Genomic DNA, 20079 nt, shown 5'->3' with positions numbered 1-20079 from the left:
TGTAGACCTTTATGTAATAATTGATACAGCAGGAGAAGCAAGGATTAGAAACTACTTAAAGATGAATACACTATCTTTGTACCATCATTTGTTTCTGTGCTCTTTGAAAGCATTACAACTTTAGTAACTGAAATTTTTAACATTACACAAACTCTCAAGGCTTTCTGATCATAGTTAATAACTGGTAGCTGGGTAATTATCTTTATAAAGAAAAAGAATGCTGATCACTTTAGGTGTCAGATTTTATTGATGTCAGCTGAATTTATGTAAAATGCACTGTATTTATTAATGATCTTCAAAATAAACTTAAGAATCTAAAAGGTATTGATGAGGCCAAAGCTGTTAGGTCCTGTGCTAAGCCCCATCAGGGGCCTGGGTGCTTTACTGTTTTATAAGTCAAAGGTTATATCCCCAGTTCCTGTAATCCATGAGTGTCCCTAGAACACTGTGGATAAGAGTTGGCCATACATGAAAATCTGGAGGGTATTTCTATTAACTGGTATATAGACAGGCTGAATAAGTGTAGGCAGCTGCTCCACTTAACGTGACTGAATTATTTTTTCAAGTGTAAAATTCATTTACTTAAAGTTGGCAACTCCACAACTTAAAAACAAAAAAACAAGAAGCCCTGAAGATACAGGGGAAGAAACAATAGGTGCAGAGTGCATCCTACCATCCTCTCCAAAGAGCTATGTGTATCTCATTTCATGGCCTCCGAGGCCGTGCTGGTCTGATCTACCTCCCACTCCAGCCCTGTGATCCCTGGGCTCCAGTTTCCACGAACTGCATTTCGGTCCCTGTACTTCTCCGTGACTCCTCCTGCAAGGGTGGCTCCCTTTGCCAGGAACACTCCTACTCATCAGCCTTCACACTGAGATCTCAAATCTCATGTCCTGCAAGTACATGCATTCAGAAAACTGTTTTTGTGTTTCATAGTTCTTATTTCAGGGAAACTATCTCATTTGTGTGATTATTTGATGAAGGCCTACTTTGCCCTATTGGACTATAAACTCCACATCTGCACTTACTCACTAGTGCATCCAATGTGCCTATAGTGCTAGTACACTGGGTGTACAATTAATATCTACAAAATGAATGAAAATATGAATAAGCAAGAGTGAAAGAGCAAGAGAGGATGTGGAATTCAATTTTTCATGGTTACAGCTTGTTATCCAAGAGTAAATATAAGCTGCATGGGATTAAAGATGGCGGCCTGAGAGGTGAGACAGAAACCTCCTCCTAAAACTAAATATAATATAAAAATATAATTAATACAAATAATCCTGAAAGAGCAACAGGAAAGAAGGCTGTGCCAGACTGCATACACCCAGAGAAAAGAACAGACCTCATGGAACAGGGTAGCATACCAAAGCTGTGACCCGGTGGGACCCAAGCACTTCCCCCACCCCAGCTCACGGGTAGGAGGAAGGAAGAGAAACGAAGCACGGAGGGAGTGGAGGCCTGAGACTCCTGAACACCCAGCCCTGGAGATCTTCTTTGGGAGCACGAACCTACATTGCATGGTGCTCTGGTGATTAGTGGAGTTGGAAAGCTAAGACAGGCAGAATACCTAGAGAGACTGAGATTCCAGCTGCATGTGGAAAACAGGGATCGATATCTGGCTGCTCTGGACAGACAGAATGAGAGACTTCCCAACAGCGAGAGGGCTGCTAAAGGGGAAAGGACAGACAAAAGTGTCTGGGCGCACTCTGCCCAGCAGGTTGGGAACTCTCAGGAGCTTCAGGCACTCCATCCCCCTGGCTGGATACATAGCTCCAAGGTCCCCCACCATGATATGCAGCCTGCTGTGCCTTCCTCCCCACCAGCCTGCGCCTGGCTTGTAAACCCTGCCCTGGCATCAGGACAGCCAGAGGGAAGCCCTGCCTATAGCAGTTACAAATACAAAGCATAGAGGCTTACACCTGTGTGTTTGGTCCACTGGTTCTGGCAGTGGAGAAAGGTATAGCAGCCGAGAAGCAGAAAACAGCTCTTTCCTCCCCCCAGGCACCAGCACCATGCCCCTGCGACCCCTGACATCATTCCAGGGGCTAAGCAGCTCCAGAGAGTACAGTTTCTGGGCACTAGTGGGTGCCACATACAAATATGAAATGTCAAAGGAACCTAGTTCAAACAGAAATCTCACAAACACCAGAAAAAGTATCAAGTGAGACTGAACTAACCAATCTTCCTGAAAGAGATTTCAAAATAAAAATCATAAACATGCTACTGTAGGTACAGAAGAATATTCAAGAACTCAGGAATGAATTTAGAGCAGAGATCTAATCATTAAGAAACACAATGGAGAGTTTTAAAAGCAGATTAGATATGTGGAGGAGACAATAAATGAAACAGAAATTAGAGAAGAGAAAAGCTGAGGCACAGAGAGAAAAAAGGATCTCTAAGAATGAATGAATATTGAGAGAATGGTGTGACCAATCCAAATGGAACAATATTCATATTACAGGGGTACCAGAAGAAGAGGGAGAAAAAGGGATAGAAAGTGTCTTTGAGGAGGTTAATTGCTAAAAACTTCCCCAATCTAGGGAAGGAAATAGTCTCTTAGGCCATAGAGGCGCACAGATCTTCCAACACAAAGGACCCAAGGAAGACAACAACAAGACATACAATAATAAAAATGGCAAAGATCTAGGATAAGGACAGACTATTAAAAGCAGCCAAAGAAAGAAAAAATACCACATACAAAGGAAAGCCCATCAGGCTATCATCAGACTTCTCAGCAGAAGCCTTACAGGCCAGAAGGGAGTGGCATGATGTATTTAATGCAAGAAAGAAGAAGGGCCTCGAACCAAGAATACTCCATCTGGCAAGGTTATCATTTAAATTTGAAGGAGGAATTAAACAATTTCGAGATAAGCAAAAGCTAAGAGAACTTAACTCCCACAAACTGTCTCTACAGTATATTTTGGAGGGACTGCTATAGATGGAAGTTTTCCTAAGGTTTAATAGCTGTCACTAGAGGTAATAAAACCACAGAAAAGAAAGTGGAACAGCTAATTAATAAGCAAATACAAAATTAAATCAACTACCCCCTAAGTAAGTCAAGGGATAGACAAAGAGTAGAGAATATGATACTTAATATATAAAGAATGGAGGAAGAAGAAAAAGGAGGAGAAAAACAAAGAACCTTTAGATTGTGTTTATAACAGCATAATAAGAGAGTTAAGTTAGATGGTTAGATAGTAAAGAAGCTACCCTTGAACCTTTGGTAACCATGAATCCAAAGCCTGCAATGGCAATATGTACATATCTATTAATAATCACCCTAAATGTAAATGGACTGAATGCACCAATCAAAAGATACAGAGTAATAGAATGGAAAAAGAAAGATCCATCTATATGCTGCTTACAAGATACTCACCTCAAACCCAAAGATATGCACAGACTAAAAGTGAAGGGATGGAAAAATATATTTCATGCAAACAATAGGGAGAAAAAAGCAGGTGTTACAGTACTTGTATCAGACAAAATAGACTTAAAAACAAAGAAAGAAACAAGAGATAAAGAAGGACATTACATAATGATAAAGGGGTCAGTCCAACAAGAGGATATAACCATTATAAATATATATGCACCCAACACAGGAGCACTAACATATGTGAAACAAATACTAACAGAATTAAAGGAGGAAATAGAATGCAATGCATTCATTTTAGGAGACTTCAACACACCACTTACTCCAAAGGACAGATCAACCAGACAGAAAAAAGTAAGGAGACAGAGGTACTGAACAACACATTAGAGCAGATGGACCTAACGGACATCTACAGAACTCTACACCCAAAAGCAGCAGGATACACATTCCTCTCAAGTGCACATAGAACATTTTTCAAGAATAGATCATATACTAGGCCACAAAAAGAGCCTCAGTAAATTCAAAATTATTGAAATTGTACCAACCAGCTTCCAAGACCTCAAAGGTATGAAACTAGAAATAAATTATGTAAAGAAAACAAAAAAGCCCACAAACACACGGAGGCTTAACAACATGCTCCTAAATAACCAATGGATCAATGACCAAATAAAAACAGAGATCAAGCAATATATGGAGACAAATGAAAACAATAATTCAACACTGCAAAATCTGTGAGACACAGTGAAGGCCGTGCTAAGATGGAAGTATACTGCAATACAGGACTAGCTCAAGAAAGAAGAACAATCCCATTGAACAGTCTAAACTCACAATTAACGAAACTAGAGAAAGAAAAACAAATGAGGCCCAAAGTCAGTAGAAGGAGGGACATAATAAAGATTAGAGCAGAAATAAATAAAATCGAGAAGAATAAAACAATAGAAAAAATCAATGAAAGCAAGAGCTGGTTCTTTGAGAAAACAAACAAAATAGATAAACCCCTACCCAGACTTATCAAGAAAAAAAGATAGACACATAAACAGAATCAAAAATGAGAAAGGAAAAATCACTATGGACACCACAGAAATACAAAGAATTATTACAGAATACTATGAAAAATTATATGCTAACAAACTGGATAACCTAGAAGAAATGGACAACTTTCTAGAAAAATACAGCCTTCCAAGACTGACCCAGGAAGAAACAGAAAATCTGAACAGAACAATTACTAGCAATGAAATTGATCTGGTAAACAAAACACTACCTAAGAACAAAAGCCCTGAACCAGATGGCTTCACCACTGAATTTTATCAAACATTTAGTAAAGAGCTAATACCCATTCTTCTTAAAGTTTTCCAAAAAGTAGAAGAGGAGGGAATACTTCAAACTCATTCTATGAGGCCAGCATCAACCTAATACCAAAACCAGACAAAAAAAGAAAATTACAGACCAATATCCCTGATGCACATAGATGCAAAAATACTCAACAAAACATTAGCAAACCAAATTCAAAAATACATCAAAAAGATCATCCATCATGGTCAAACAGGATTTATTCCAAGGACGCAAGGATGGTACAACATTCGAAAATCCATCAGCATCACCCACCACATAAACAAAAAGAAGGACAAAAACCACATGATCATCTCCATAGATGCTGAAAAAGCATTCGACAAAATTCAATATCCATTCATGATAAAAACTCTCAACAAAACGGGAATAGAGGGCAAGTACCTCAACATAATAAAGGCCATAGATGACAAACCCACAGCCAACATCATACTTAACAGTGAGAAGTTGAAAGCCTTTCCTTTAACATCAGGAAGAAGACAAGGATGCCCACTCTCCCCACTTTTATTCAGCATAGTTCTGGAGGTCCTAGCCATGGCAATCAGAGAACACAAACAAATAAAAGGCACCCAGAGTGGCTAGGAGGAAGTTAAACTGTCCCTGTTTGCAGATAACATGATATTGTACATAAAAATCCCTAAAGGATCCACTCTAAAACAACTAGATCTAATATCTGAATTCAGCAGAGTTGCAGGATATAAAATTATTACACAGAAATCTGTTGCATTCCTTTACAGTAACAATGAACTCTCAGAAAGAAAAATCAGGAAAACAATTCCATTCACAGTTGCATCAAAAATAATAAAATACCTAGGAATAAACCTAACCAAAGAAGTGAAAGACCTGTACTCTGAAAACTACAGGACACTAATGAGAGAAATTAAAGAAGATACAAATAAATGGAAAAACATCCATGCTCATGGATAGGAAGAATTAATATTGTCAAAATGGCAATCCAGCCTAAAGCAATCTACAGATTCAATGCAATCCTATCAAAATACCAACAGCATTCTTCAATGAACTAGAACAAATAGTTCTTAAATTCATGTGGAAGCTCAGAAGACCCCGAATAGTCCAAGCAATCCTGAGAAGGAAGAATAAAGCTGGGGGATTATGCTCCCCAACTTCAAGCTCTACTACAAAGCCACAGTAATCAAGACAATTTGGTACTGGCACAAGAACAGACCCATAGACCAATGGAACAGACTAGAGAGCCCAGATATAAACCCAAGTATATATGGTCAATTAATATATGATAAAGGAGCCATGGATATACAATGGGGAAATGACAGCCTCTTCAACAACTGGTGTTGGCAAAACTGGACAGCTACATGCAAGAGAATGAAACTGGATTATTGTCTATCCCCATATACAAAAGTAAACTTGAAATGGATCAAAGACCTGAATGTAAGTCATGAAACCATAAAACTCTTAGAAGACAACATAGGCAAAAATCTCCTGAATATAAACATGAGCAACATTTTCCTGAACACATCTCCTCGAGCAAGTGAAACAAAAGCAAAAATGAACACATGGGACTACATCAAACTAAAAAAAAGGACACCATCAACAGAACAAAAAGGCATCCTACAGTATGGAAGAATATATTTGTAAATAACATATCCAACAAGGGGTTAACATCCAAAATAGATAAAGAACTCATATGCCTCAACACTCAAAAAGCAAATAACCTGATTAAAAATGGGCAGAGCATATGAAGAGACAATTCTCCAAAGAAGAAATTCAGATGGCCAACAGGCACATGAAAAGATGCTCCACTTCACTAATCATCAGGGAAATGCAAATAAAAACCACAATGAGCTATCACCTCACACCAGTAAGGATGGCCAGTATCGAAAGGACTAAGACCAACAAATGCTGGTGAGGATGCAGAGAAAGGGGAACCTCCTACACAGCTGGTGGGAATGTGAGCTAGTTCAACCATTGTGGAAAGCAGTATGGAGGTTCCTTAAAAAACTAAAAATAGAAATACCATTTGACCCAAGAATTCCACTCCTTGCAATCTACCCAAAGAATATAATTTCTCAGATTCAAAAAGACATATGCACTCCTATGCTTACAGCAGCACTATTTACAACAGCCAAGATATGGAAGCAACCTAAGTGTCCATCAGTAGATGAATGGATAAAGAAGATGTGGTACATACACACAATGGAATATTATTCAGCCATAAGAAGAAAACAAATCTTACCATTTGCAACAACATGGATGGAGCTAGAGGGTATTATGCTCAGTGAAATAAGCCAGGCAGAAAAAGACATGTATCAAATGATTTCACTCATATGTGGAGTATAAGAACAAAGAAAAAACTGAAGCAACAAAATAGCAGAAGACTCACAGAACCCAAGAATGGACTAACAGTTACAAAAGGGAAAGGGACTGGGGAGAATGGGGGGAAGGGAGGGACAAGGGTGAAAAAAGGGCATTATGATTAGCACACATAATGTAGGGGGGACACGGGGAGGGCTGTACAATGCAGAGAAGACAAGTAGTGATTCTATAGCATTTTACTACACTGATGGACAGTGACTGTAATGGGGTATGTGGTGGGGACTTGATGATGGGGGGAGTCTAGTAACCATAATGTTGCTCATGTAATTGTAGATTAATGATACAAAAAAAAAGTAATATAACCTTAAAAAAAAAGAAACTGATTAACTCTTATAATATAATAATTCTTCATTATTTTTAGTCCCAGTCTTTCATTTTCTTAAACTTTTGTTATGCTTTTACTATGCTTTTACTGGATATAGAAAAGGTCTAATGACCACATCCTGAATCTTCATAGACTGATCCAATATATAAGTAATCAATATAATCTATTAAAAGAGGTTCCTGATAAATGTTTCAAGGGCCTTCAGAGTAAGCACTTTCATCTGATCTTCAACCCAACTGGTGTTACATTTAAGAGACTCAAAACTTACCTTAGGACATGTGGGGTTTCTTGCTGTTTCAATCATTAGTGAGGATCCCATTCTATCCCTTTATTAAAGAAGAAAAATTTTAACAAAATCATTTTATTTCCTCACATCAAGGAACATACATTATGCAATTACTGTTTGCCCATGGCTCTGTCAAACTTCTACAAGGGACAAATAAGAAGCAGAAGAATCTCCTCTAGGAGACTTATAATCCAATAAATGCACGTGAAACAATATGCAGTTGTTAATATCTGATTCAAACTGCAAGTATCTACAGTTCCGAAGGGGAAAATCAATATGGGCTGCAGTATCAGGGGAAGATGCGTGAGGTACAGTTTAAGACGACACCAAAAGATGGCAAAGCAACTTATTCAAAGCCAGAACATACACAGGGTAAAGGCAGAGAGGCAGAATAAATCTGTCGTTTTCAGGGTCCTCCTGACAGGAAAAAGGAGCTGTGTTAAGACTGTAGAAACAAGGGTAGACAAGTTACAAAGTAATCTAAAAACTAGACCAGAACATTCAGACTTTAAGCAATACGGAATCAAAGTTACTTTACTCCCCAAAAACGATCTTTTTAAATCATCTGAATTAGCATTTGAATTACTGCAATATGACAGAAGTTGTCCTTGGACAGCAACTTTCACAATTCTACTATAAGGGTATTTCATTTCAGCGAACAGATTTTTTCCAGGCTTAAAAACTATTTATTGTTCCTCCGTATTGAATATAAAGTATATGTTTTTCACCAACTGGGCTTAATAAGAAAAAACATTTTTCTAGTGACATTTTTTAAACAATATTGTTTCTCAACTATAATATCATGTAATCACATGAGGGCAGTATTTACAAGTTAGGAATGATGTACCCTTTACAATCTTTTATAAATATCAATGTAAAATACTTTCTAAAACAGACAAGATCCTTGTCTTTCCCAACCTGACCTATGTGTTTCTTCAGTAGGAAGATCAATGCAACTTTATTCTCCTAAGGATCTTTCACTTTATCTTTTATAGGAATCTTGCTGTAAAATTGGGACAGAGATCCTGGGAACGTGCTACTTATATACTGTAAGAAATCTTCACATTTATTTTTTGTTTCAACGTTTATTTTATAAAAACAGTTAAAAAATTCTTTAGTGAATTAAGTAATGAATATAAATTTGAAGAGAAAGTCAAGAACATTAATTGCTTTACAGAGATGTCAAAATATGAAAAAATTCTCAACATTCCTAGATCCTACCAATGCTATAATTAAAAAGTGTCCCTAAAATACAAATCATTATTACAGGAAAAAAAGCCATTGAAATGTTCTCAATAAACAACGAGAGAAGAAAAAATGACAGAAAAAGGCCGCAGAATAGGTGAATGGCCCCAATGACTCATCCTTCCTGATATCCATATCCTTGCATATATAGTCCCTTCCCACACAGACCCTGGGTTTGAGTGGCTTTGGTCAATGTGACATCAGCAAACATGCCATTAAACTGAAGCTTGATAAATACTTAAGCACTGGGGCTTGCCCTCTTGGAACTCTGAGGCCCCGAATGTGGGACGCAGTCCAGAACAAGAGGGACCATGTGGAGACAGAGACCAGCTGTCCCAGCCGCCTCGGCTGAGCTCCCTGCTGCCAGCAGCCATGTGAGTCAGTTTAGACCCAAGAAATGGCCAGTGAAAGCACAGAATCGTGAAACTAAATCATTGTTTTAAACCACTAAGGTTTGTAGTGGTTTGTTTTATAGCAAAAACTGAGTGAAAAAGTAGGGAAAAATAAGATAAAAACAACCAAGCATACTCAGAAAGTTTATCAATGCTGTGACTAAAAATAAAGGAGCCTTTGAAGGAACATCAATGAAATAGCAATATGCAAATACATGAAGATACTCTAATGAGTTACAAAAGGGAAAAAAACAGTTCATAGCAGAGAAACTGTATTTACAGTAAATTTTCAAATCTTCATTAAAAAACTTAACCGGTGTTATTTTATGATTTAATGAGAATTTAATGAGTTTTTCCAATAGACAGGAAAGAAGACCCCAAAATAAACAAACATACAATATTAATGGATGGGAAGACTGCTCAATTGGAAAGATGTCAATATTAAAAAATAACTGCTATGTTTCATGTAATTTCAATCAAAGTTATCAAAGGGATTTACTTTCATCTAACAAAAGTAACCTAAGATTCACTCTGAAGATTAAGTGAAAACAGTGAAAAGGAAAAAGAATAAGGAAAAAAAGACTTGCTATATCAGTATAAAAACATTATGCAATAGTTCAATAACTGAAAGAAGTTGGGACAAAAACTTTAAAAGTCAATATAGAAAAACAAAATCTTGGACATAGACTCTGATATAAATAAGAATTTAAAATATGATAAAAGTGGCATTTCAAATTAGTGAAAAAAGGAAAAAGCACTTGGTAAAAAGTACAGGGACATTTGAATTCATATTTGAAAAAAAAGTTTAACCCCCTTTCAATTACACAAAAAAAATCTCAGATGAACTAAGTTCTAAAAATTGAAGTGTTTGACATTCTTAAATATTTCATGAAATGGAAATAAAAATTGATTCTGGTGGGTAAGTTGGTACAACTGTTCTGAAGAACAATTCAAACATTTATAGACATACATAGCTCATGATTAAAACAAATATTCTTTCTGTCCCAAAATTTTACTCTAGAAATTTACCTTAAAGACATAATCAGAGATTTATATAGAGATGTAGGATGCCCATCTGGACATTATATTGAACTTTAAAAATACCTGAAGTACTTTCCTTTTCCAATAGGAAATTTGTTAAATAAAAATAGTGCATCCATAAAAATGGAGTAGTGAAACCATTAAAACATGTCTCTAAAATACTTACTGACATACAAAAATCATCCATGGTAAAATGCTCTGAAAATTATCATGTGCATTATCATCCCAATTTTGTGATGGGTATAATACATACACAGACACTCACAACCCCCTGCCCCCATACTTATTTACCTGTAAGGAATTCTAGATAAAAAGCACATCACCATATAAATAGTGTTTTTGTTCTTAGTGGGATTATAAATTATCTTCCTCATTTTCTAAAATGATTATTTTTTAAGTTATCAACAATGACTCAACAATTGTTTCTTATAAACTGATCTACATATATATTTATTCTGAAATGTGAGCAGAAAATTACATTTTCCTACAATAGCATTGTTCATAATCACAAAAAATTAGGAACAATATAGATGTCCTGAATGTAAACAGTTAAGAAAATATGATACCACCACACTCTGGAATGTAGCATAACTCTGTTTTATAGAGATTTGTCAAGAGATTTTAATAAAGTTGAAAAATAAGGAAAAAGTTATAAAATTATAATTGTAGCAATTTCTGCCATATAAAATATATATAGAAAAAATTAGAAGGTAATACATTGCAATGTCTATAGCTCTGAGTAATAAGATTGTGGGTGATTTTAAGTTTTTTACTTTATGCTTATATTTTTTAAAGTGAGTACAATGGCTTTGTGTATTTTGGAAAAAATGTCTTAACATCATTAAATGTTTTAGAAGAATATCTGCTAATGACTTAAGAAAGACTATATATGTAAGTAGAAATAACAGGATGCAAACAAACATGTTATCTATACACAATTTGGTTTCAATTTTTAAAAAGGCAACTTTTATATGCAAATCTCACATACATGAACCCAAGAAAATAGTGACTAGAATATGATTCAGCAAATATGAATAGTGGTTATCTCCAACTAGTGGGGTCAATAACTGAATATTGTTCTTTACATTTTTCTGCATTTTTCAAATTATCATATGCATATATTACCTTAATCAAACCATTTTTAAAAAAGAATAGTTTTAACTTACTTAAGAATATTTTCCCATGTGTGACTGTCATAAAATGCATGGCTCCAACTCATTTTTACTGTTCCAACAATAACATTTTGTGAAAACACATCGGATCCTAATCTTCGATAAAGATCCTCACATTCATCCAGGGGCATATGAAACAATCCCAACATGAATGCTAATATAGCACCTGAAAGAAAGAATCCTTAGTTTTTATCAGCACTGACATTACAGTACTTAAAAAATCTAAATAACAAGCCTGGTTAAAATTCTAGCTTTGACACTTTCCAACTGTGTCACCTGGGACAAACTACTAAATCTCACAAAGCTCCAATTTTTTCATTTATAAAATAAAGATAACAACAATTAAAATATATAAGGCTCTTATACTGGGATAACACATTTAAAGTGCCTTATCAGGCCTCAGTAAGGGTTTAATTAATGCTAACCAATGCTTCGATGATGATGATAATTTTTAAATATATAAAAATGCATGTTTACATTAAGTTAAAAAAATATATAATTAAGATATTCTAGTAGATACTATCCTTTACAACCTTAATAAATTTCTTAGTTTTAGTCACAGAATGCAGCATATTTGACAACTTCTCAATTCATTAAAATAATTACTTCTTCAGGTTGGTCCTGGGAACCAATGTAATTAAAGAAATTAGGTCTCCGGCACATCCTTTTATTTATTTTTAATTTTTTAACAGCTGCTTGCATATCCTAGCTGTGAATGGTAGGGCACACTGCCACCTAGTGTACCTAATTGGCCTGAGCCTGAACGAAAGAGAAAAAGGTGGGGAGAAGGCTTTGTGTATGGGGAGAGGGTAGGATATGGTGAAGATAGGTATAGTGTCACTGCTCTCTTTGAAATTGCTATCACACACCCAGGAAATAACCATCATAATGCATTTTAACTACTTCATGTATTTTATTATATTTGGTTTTATTCTAGTAAAAGATGGACAGCATGTTTTAAAAAACACTGTATGGCATAACTATATGCTGTACAATATAAATTGTTATATTTCAATTTGCAGAAAATGTCTAATTAATTCAAGAAACAATTTGCCAAAAAATTAAGTTCTTTTCAAGCAGAGCTACTATAAAGAGCAAATATTTTAAAAATGTATGTTATTTAACTGGTAAGGACATTACCCTTAAGCTAGATACATATTTATTAACTTTATAAAAATTTTAAGTGCAAACAAAATTTGTTAGAGTACACAAAATGGAAAAAAAGGAAGGAAGATTATAAGCAAATTATAAGCAATAAACTGTAGGTTAAAGTTCATATAAGCTACAAGACACAATGGAAAAGATATACTCTGACAAATACAGAAAGGTACATATACAGAAACTGATATTCTACTCCACGGATGAATCTCTATGATTTAAAATTCTCTTTATTGAGCACCCACCTATTAACAATGGCGTCAAAGCAAGAAGTTAGCTTGTAGATATGTTTATATGTTTGAACTGCTAAGACCATTAGAAATGCTCAGGGTAAGAGCAACAAAGAAAGTACCAAAGAACACTAGCCCTGGGAAATGTCTCTTTAAGAAAAGTTTCCATAGTTAAATGAATTTAGGATACATATTATTTTCCTATTCTGAGAGTCAAAATGCATTTTTACCATACGAGAAGATGTCAGAAGTCCCTCTAAAGAAACCTGTTTAACTTCCCTTCCCCAACACTCCCCAAATCTGCTGACATCCTGGGGAAGCAGTGTTGCTGGACCATCCGAAATCACTGATTCCTTATGCTCTGGAATCACCCCTGCAACTGCTCTCATGCAGTTTTCGTGACTGAACATGGACTAACATGCCCTCTGGGAGTACTGGTCAGACTTGACACCGTTAATGTATAGAAATCACTGGATTCTGTTGCTAATGGTTTTAGAACTATTGTTCTAATTTAAAAGAATGAGAGAAATAGAAATAAAAGCGATGAAGATAAGCTAATGTAAAGTAAGAACTTATCAGGTCAAACAGTAAAATATGCAGGAAGGATCTGCAATCTTAATAGTCTTTGAATGTTATCTGGGGAGTAAGCCGTAACGACCAGTATCCCGAGAGGTTTAATGTACACATGGGAGGGGGAACACAGGACGGCAGATGGGAGAGGGAGATGATATAAAGAAACTGGAAAACAAAACAAAAATTCATCTGATGTTGACTCTACAAAAACTAAGAAATTATTCAGTAACAGTCATATTCTAAGCTGTCAATTTCTTCTGTAAAAATATGAAACTACAATTTTAAATGTATACCAACTAGCATTAGTTAAAAACAGTCTTTAAAAAGCATATTCTCACATTTATCAATTTAAATTCTGGCTTCAAGCAATCAGTTAAAAAATGATATAAGAAGCAATATCCACACAGAGGGACATGTCTCACAGAAAAGTAAAACTGTATCCATCTTCATGTCTGGGTCAAAGACAGTTTGAATACCTCCTTTCCTGTACCATAAAGCAATAATTCATAATTTTTACTTGTCACTGTGTCTTATTTAAAACATATTTAGAAAGGCACATTTAAAAACTACTTTTTAAAACTTGAAGATTAGTTGATATACAGTATTAGATTGGTTTCAGGTGTATAACATAGTGATCTGACAGTTATCTATACTGCCAAATGCTCACTCCGATAAGTGTAGTCACCATCTGTCAACATACAAAGATATTACAATATTACTGACTATACTGTCTATGCTGTACTTTCATCCCCGTGATGAACTTATAAATGGAATTTTGTGCCTCTTTATCCTCTTCACCTAGTGCACCAACCCCCCAAAAACTACTTCTGAATGTTGACTTATTCCCAATAAACATTTTTAAAAGTTCCTTAAGCAAACCAAAGGATTACTCATCATCAAAACATGGAACTAATTAATACTCATCATTTCAGGGTATGACCAGATCTTCAACCTAAGTGCTTAATGTTCTTTTTCTTAATGCAGTGCTGGGATGTACCACTTCTAAGTAATAATTACCTGTGCTTACACCACAAATGTAATCAAAAAGCTGATGAACTGGCTTCTTAGTAAGTTCAACTAATTTACGTAGTGTCTGAAGAGCAACCACACCCCTGTAGAAGAGATAAAGGGTGAAATGAGAATTCCTGCTCCAAAGAAAGTCACTGAATAAACAATCCTACAAATTGCTTTTCTAGCTTATATGCCAACATGAAAACTAATCATATAAATTAGCATCAGCAAAAATTGCCTAAATTTTTAAGATCACTTTCTAAAATCCAGTATCTCAATAATGACATAGAACCTGTATTATGGCAGCACATTTATGAATGTATACTAGCATCTCTTTAAATAAGACTGCAAAGACATGTCAATACAAGATTTATTTTTAAACACCCCAACCATTGAAAATACATAAAAATACAAACTCACCAGTTTTGAGATGCTATATATTGGTATCTTCTCTTATCTATGTATTTGATAATCTATGTTTCAATACATTTTTAATTTAATATTCCACTAGCAGTATTTTTAAGCTTTCATGTATTTTTTAAAAACTCAACCTTAGGACAATGATTTGCATAAAGGATGTATTAATTTATGTGGATGACTTTGTTCACTGCTGGTTTGCTGGTTTCTTGACAAAGTCAGCAAATAGCTTCACCATGAGTGTGAAAGATGAAATCATCTAGGAGGTGCAGCCAACTCAGCGTGTGTGTTACCTGGGGACAATTCTCAACACTGGGAATATGCAGAAACAATGAAATGTTTTAAGTTGTGGGACAGACAAGTCCTGAATGGTAACCACACAAAATAAAATTTTAAATATCAAATTTTGCTTTCATATTGCTGACAGGAAGTCACTAGAAAATATTGTAAGGTTGAAGTAGAAAACCAAAGATGCTGACCTTTTTAATTGTACCAAGTAATGTGGATTTGAAGACAGGTAACAGAAGACGAGATGGCTTATAAGAGAAATACATTACGAATTCAGGTGAGACATGAAGAATTAAAGACAATGCTGGATAAAAATTTTAACAATGTGACCTCTATTACTTATAAAATAGGAAATAAAATATGCATACACATATTCACACTGATAAAAATATTTGAAAAAAATTAAAATGTTTAAAATAATCTAGAATTTGTGAGCTTATGGTTTGTTTTGGTTTTCTTCATATTTTTCTTTTCCTTTATCCCAAGTTTTACTTGTATAATCAGGAAGAAAATTACCTTAAAATTCTGTATTTATAAATTAATTCAGGACAAATTTAAAGATTAATATACTTTCCATGTTGAGACTACATGCCTAATGCTGTACCAGGCTCTTGTATACAAAAGAAATAAAAGACAGATGTTTTTTCCTTATAAGCCCTTCTGGGATTATTTCACTTTCTCAGGAATATCCGAAAGATCGTATAAGACTTCTCTCCTCAATCAAGTCTATCTTCATTTGCATGGTACTACTGCATGGAAATGTAAAGCCTTATCGTCAACATGTCCGAAACAAAACCATGTTTCTCACCAATCACATCCTCCCCTGTCCCTGCAATTCTGTCTCAGTCATCCACAGGGTTTATGCTTAAGAGTGATTTCAGTCTATTTCTACCATATATAGTTTCCCTTCTCTTTCAAAATTTTCATGTATATTTTTCTTTCCTCCAGCTCCCTACTGCCACCATCTGAGGTTAGTATTTTACTGTCCTCTGCCTAGATTATTAAGTAGCCTCCTTTTATCACTCACTCCTTCACTGACACTGGTGTCAAAATTTAAAGGACTCGACTGAAATTGAAGACTGTAGAATTAACGGAAAGGAAAGGCAGTACTTGGACATGCAGAAGAGTGATCAGCAAGGCAAGTGTACCAGAGAGTGAATCGGTGAGGTAAATCAGAGCTAGGAGCAACAGGCAGGGCATATACTATCCATCTAAGAGTAGGAGTAGAGACGGCAGGGAGCTGGCACCTGAACTTGGAAATGTGGGGAAAAAGGTTTATGAAAGCAAGCCAAAGGATCTAACTAAGAACTAGGAAGGAACTAAACAAACTAGGACAGAATAAGAAGTATGGATGAATTGCCAGTAGTAGAATGGAGCTTGATGGTGAAATTATCTCCTACCGAGCTAAGAAGACATTAAATATTTCTGGGGTAGCACCAGAATTCCCAGCTGCAAGTGAAGATGTAGGAAGTCAGGAAGTTACTGATAAAGACTTCTCTTAAACCGTCACTTTAAGTGACTAGTTGACCAATACATTTAGGTTTATCTTACCTTTATCTATATAATAAAAGAAAGCAAACATTACAAAACATTGCCAAGAATTTAAAAGAATCATGGTTAATAAACTGTCCTAAACTACCGAACAGATATGAAAAGACAAAACTAAAATATAAATACCAGATGAAATTAAAGTAAAAGGCAATTCAGGTAAGATGTTAAAGAAGGTCTAGACTGATACAGTAAATTAATAACTATTTCATGTTTTATTTTAAAAATTTGATTTTATAATGATACAATTACACTGAATCAGTTTAAAAATTCCTAGGGTTGATTTGGATCTATAGTTAAAAAAAAATCATTTTCTAGTCTTACCTCGTTCCTCCACCATCAATTGTGAGAATTCGAATTCCTCTCCCTTTTACTGGATCCACATAGCCAATTAAAGCCAAAATTTCTCTAACTGCAGCCTGAAGAGTTTCATCCTTAATTTGTCTCAATCGCAATAAATATGGAATAATTTTTTCCTATATTGAGAGAAAGATATTTTGTTGCTTTTGTCAAATCAAGAGTGAAAATGTATAGTTATTTTCCTCCAACCATGTAGATCATCACATATAATCAAGGTGCCAGTTTTTATTACTTCCTCAGTACTCTTAAGTGATAAGATTAGTTTTTGACATTGTAATGTCAAATAACATTTAGAATATAGCTGCCATAATATCTAGAAAACCTCTATCCAAATGTTTTCTTTAAAAGGTACAATGATTAATGAAAACTTAGGAAATGTTAATGTAACAAAAAAAGTTAACATTATAAAGTTGATACAATATTTCATCCAAATCCTACATTAAGATGAAACTGCTTCACAGTAATTATTGGAAATTAAACTTGTTTATAAAGAAAAAAAATAAACCATCTTTTGTACATTGCAGATAGGATAAAAGGGTAGGTCACAGTGAGTATAAACAAATGTTAATTAATAAATAAAACTAAGGTGGAAGGCAAAACCTTACACTTACAATTAAATAGTTTAAACAAACCTGGGACTTCCAAGTCTCTACTTCATATTATTGTTGAACTTTATACTACTGGTAAGAGGTAAAAGCTTAAATGCTAGGCGTCTATGCTGAGTTTACCAAAGATTTTCTAGATTCTTTACAGAGAAGCATGTTATCTGGTCAGTACTCCAGGTAAGGGCATAATTGAATGACAGCTATATTTGTGCTGTGTAACTTTCTGTAAATCAAGTAAATTTCAATGTATCACTCATTTTGTTTCTTTTTTTATGATAAATCAAATCTGAAATACTACTGTTCTAAATTCCATTTTTGTTCAATCCCTCCCCCGAATCCCACCAGGGCTGTGTTGAGCTCCAAAGCTCCACTAGAGGAACCTGAACAATGGTAGAGATGGAAATGTAAATTTCCATCTCTGGTTAGGCTAGAACGGTCTCTTTCCAAGATCAGAAAAGTTTGACAAAATACAAAAAAAAGTGCCATCTGTTTAAAAGCATCAGAGAGCTTCTGAAGCAGTGAGGACAGAAGGGCCTAACAATCTAGAGAAGGGTTAATTGCTGGGAAGTGAGCTCCTAACTACAGCTTTTCCTCCCTTGAGGCATTTGCTGATTTGGGGAAGAAATGAAGGACTGAAAAACTGGGGTTGGCTCAAACAGAGGGCCATGGATGAAAAACAGAGAAACCAGCTGAACATTCCGAATCTCATGATTTTTGAGCGACAAAACAGAAAACTTGAGGGGCCTCAATGACATGACTGGTTTCACCTCAAAACAGCTGCTGGAATTCTTTAACTATATGATTTGGGAAGTCAAAAAGCTAACTGAAAAACTCTGGAAGTGGAAATTTGTGTATTCCTGAGATTTTAGAGCCCAAGGGAGTGGTGGTGGTAGTAATGCACCAGGGTCTCAACTGAAAGCTCTGGCGGAATATGCCTTAGAAATGGGAAACTACAGGTCTCACCAAATTACCCAGCCTTCACGCAGCTCTGAACCTAACTGAATTAAGGTTATTAGTGTCCCACTCTATATTTCAAGCAGAAAAACAAACAAACTACCTCTGGAAAAAGAAACCATCTGACACAATCTAGATCCTATGCAATTTTTAAAAATCAAAATGCCTAACAACCAGAAAAATTATAAGGTATGTGAAACCAGTACCAAATGATCAAAGACCAAGATGATATTAGAATTCCCAGTAAAATATATTGAAATAACAAAAATAAAACTATTGTCTCAAAACATCATCTACCTAGGAATTTTTTAAAATTCTAATAGATGTGCAAGACATTTATATTAAAAATCTTTAAATATTAAGTGCTCTGGTGTGAATATTTTGTGTTCTCTCAAAATTCATATGCTGAAATCCTAACCCCCAAAGATGATCGTATTAGGAGGTGGAGCCTTTGGGATGTGTTGTGTCACAAGCACAGAACCCTCATGAATGGGATTAGTGCCTTTATATAGGAAGCTCCAGAGAGCTGTCTTACCCCTTCTGCTAAGTGTAGACACGGGGGGAAGGCACCAGCTGTGAACCAGGAAGAGGGTGGTCCTCACCAGAAGGCAATCAGGCTGGCACCTTAATCTTGGACTTTCAGCTTCCAAAACTCCAAGAAATAAATTTCTATTGTTTATAAGCTATCCAGTTGGTGGTATTTTGTTATAGCAGTCCAAATGGACAAAGACATTGAGGGAAAATAAAGGCAACCCAAATAAATGGAAGAAGATACCATACTCGTGGCTTGGAAGACTTAATATTACAGAATCAATTCTCCCCAAATTGTTCCATAGTTTCAACATAATCCCAGCATGATTTTCTTCATTTTTAAAATTTCTGATAAGCCAAAATTTAAGTGGAAATATAATGTGCCAAGAATACCTGAGCCAATATTAAGAGAAGGAACAAAGGTGTAAGATTTAGACTACTAGACATCAAATCTGTTATAAAGCTCAATAATTTAGGCAGTGTAGTATTGGAGCAAGGATAAACAAATACACTAATGGAATAGAACAGTGTTCAGAAATAGACCCATATGTAATCAATTGATTTATGATGAACGTCTTTTCAACAAATTTAGCTAGGTCAACTGGGTATGTATATTTAAAAAAATCAGGACTCCTACCTCACACCATAGATCTAAGTCTACTCTAGAAGAATAGTAGATGTAAGTGTGAAAGGCAAAACAATAAAATTTTAGAAGAAAACAGAGGAGAATGTCTTTATGATGTTAAGATAGGCAAAGATTTCTTAAATAGGGCACAAAATGCTAACATAAAGGAAATTGGACTATATTAAAATTAAAAATATCTGTCATCACTAAAAACCATAAAGAGCAAAAAGGTAACCTACAGAATGG

General features: G+C 35.2%; 1 protein-coding gene across 2 annotated transcripts in view; it reads right to left on the bottom strand.

The window, feature by feature from the left end:
- PNPLA8 (patatin like phospholipase domain containing 8) overlaps positions 1-20079 on the bottom strand; it is a 53895-nt gene that overhangs the window by 16042 nt on the left and 17774 nt on the right. For both annotated transcript variants that reach the window (XM_036918941.2, XM_036918942.2), the window contains exons 4-7: positions 17083-17234; positions 14512-14606; positions 11528-11699; positions 7666-7723 (exon numbers count right to left, since the gene is read on the bottom strand). In XM_036918941.2, the coding sequence (XP_036774836.2) occupies positions 7666-7723; positions 11528-11699; positions 14512-14606; positions 17083-17234 (477 nt within the window). The remainder of the gene's footprint in view (positions 1-7665; positions 7724-11527; positions 11700-14511; positions 14607-17082; positions 17235-20079) is intronic.

The sequence above is a fragment of the Manis pentadactyla genome, chromosome 7 (genome assembly GCF_030020395.1).
Source record: "Manis pentadactyla isolate mManPen7 chromosome 7, mManPen7.hap1, whole genome shotgun sequence".
NCBI classification, from domain to species: Eukaryota; Metazoa; Chordata; class Mammalia; order Pholidota; family Manidae; genus Manis; species Manis pentadactyla.
Note: the sequence above shows the minus strand (reverse complement) of the source record. Positions and strands in the feature narration are given on the sequence as shown.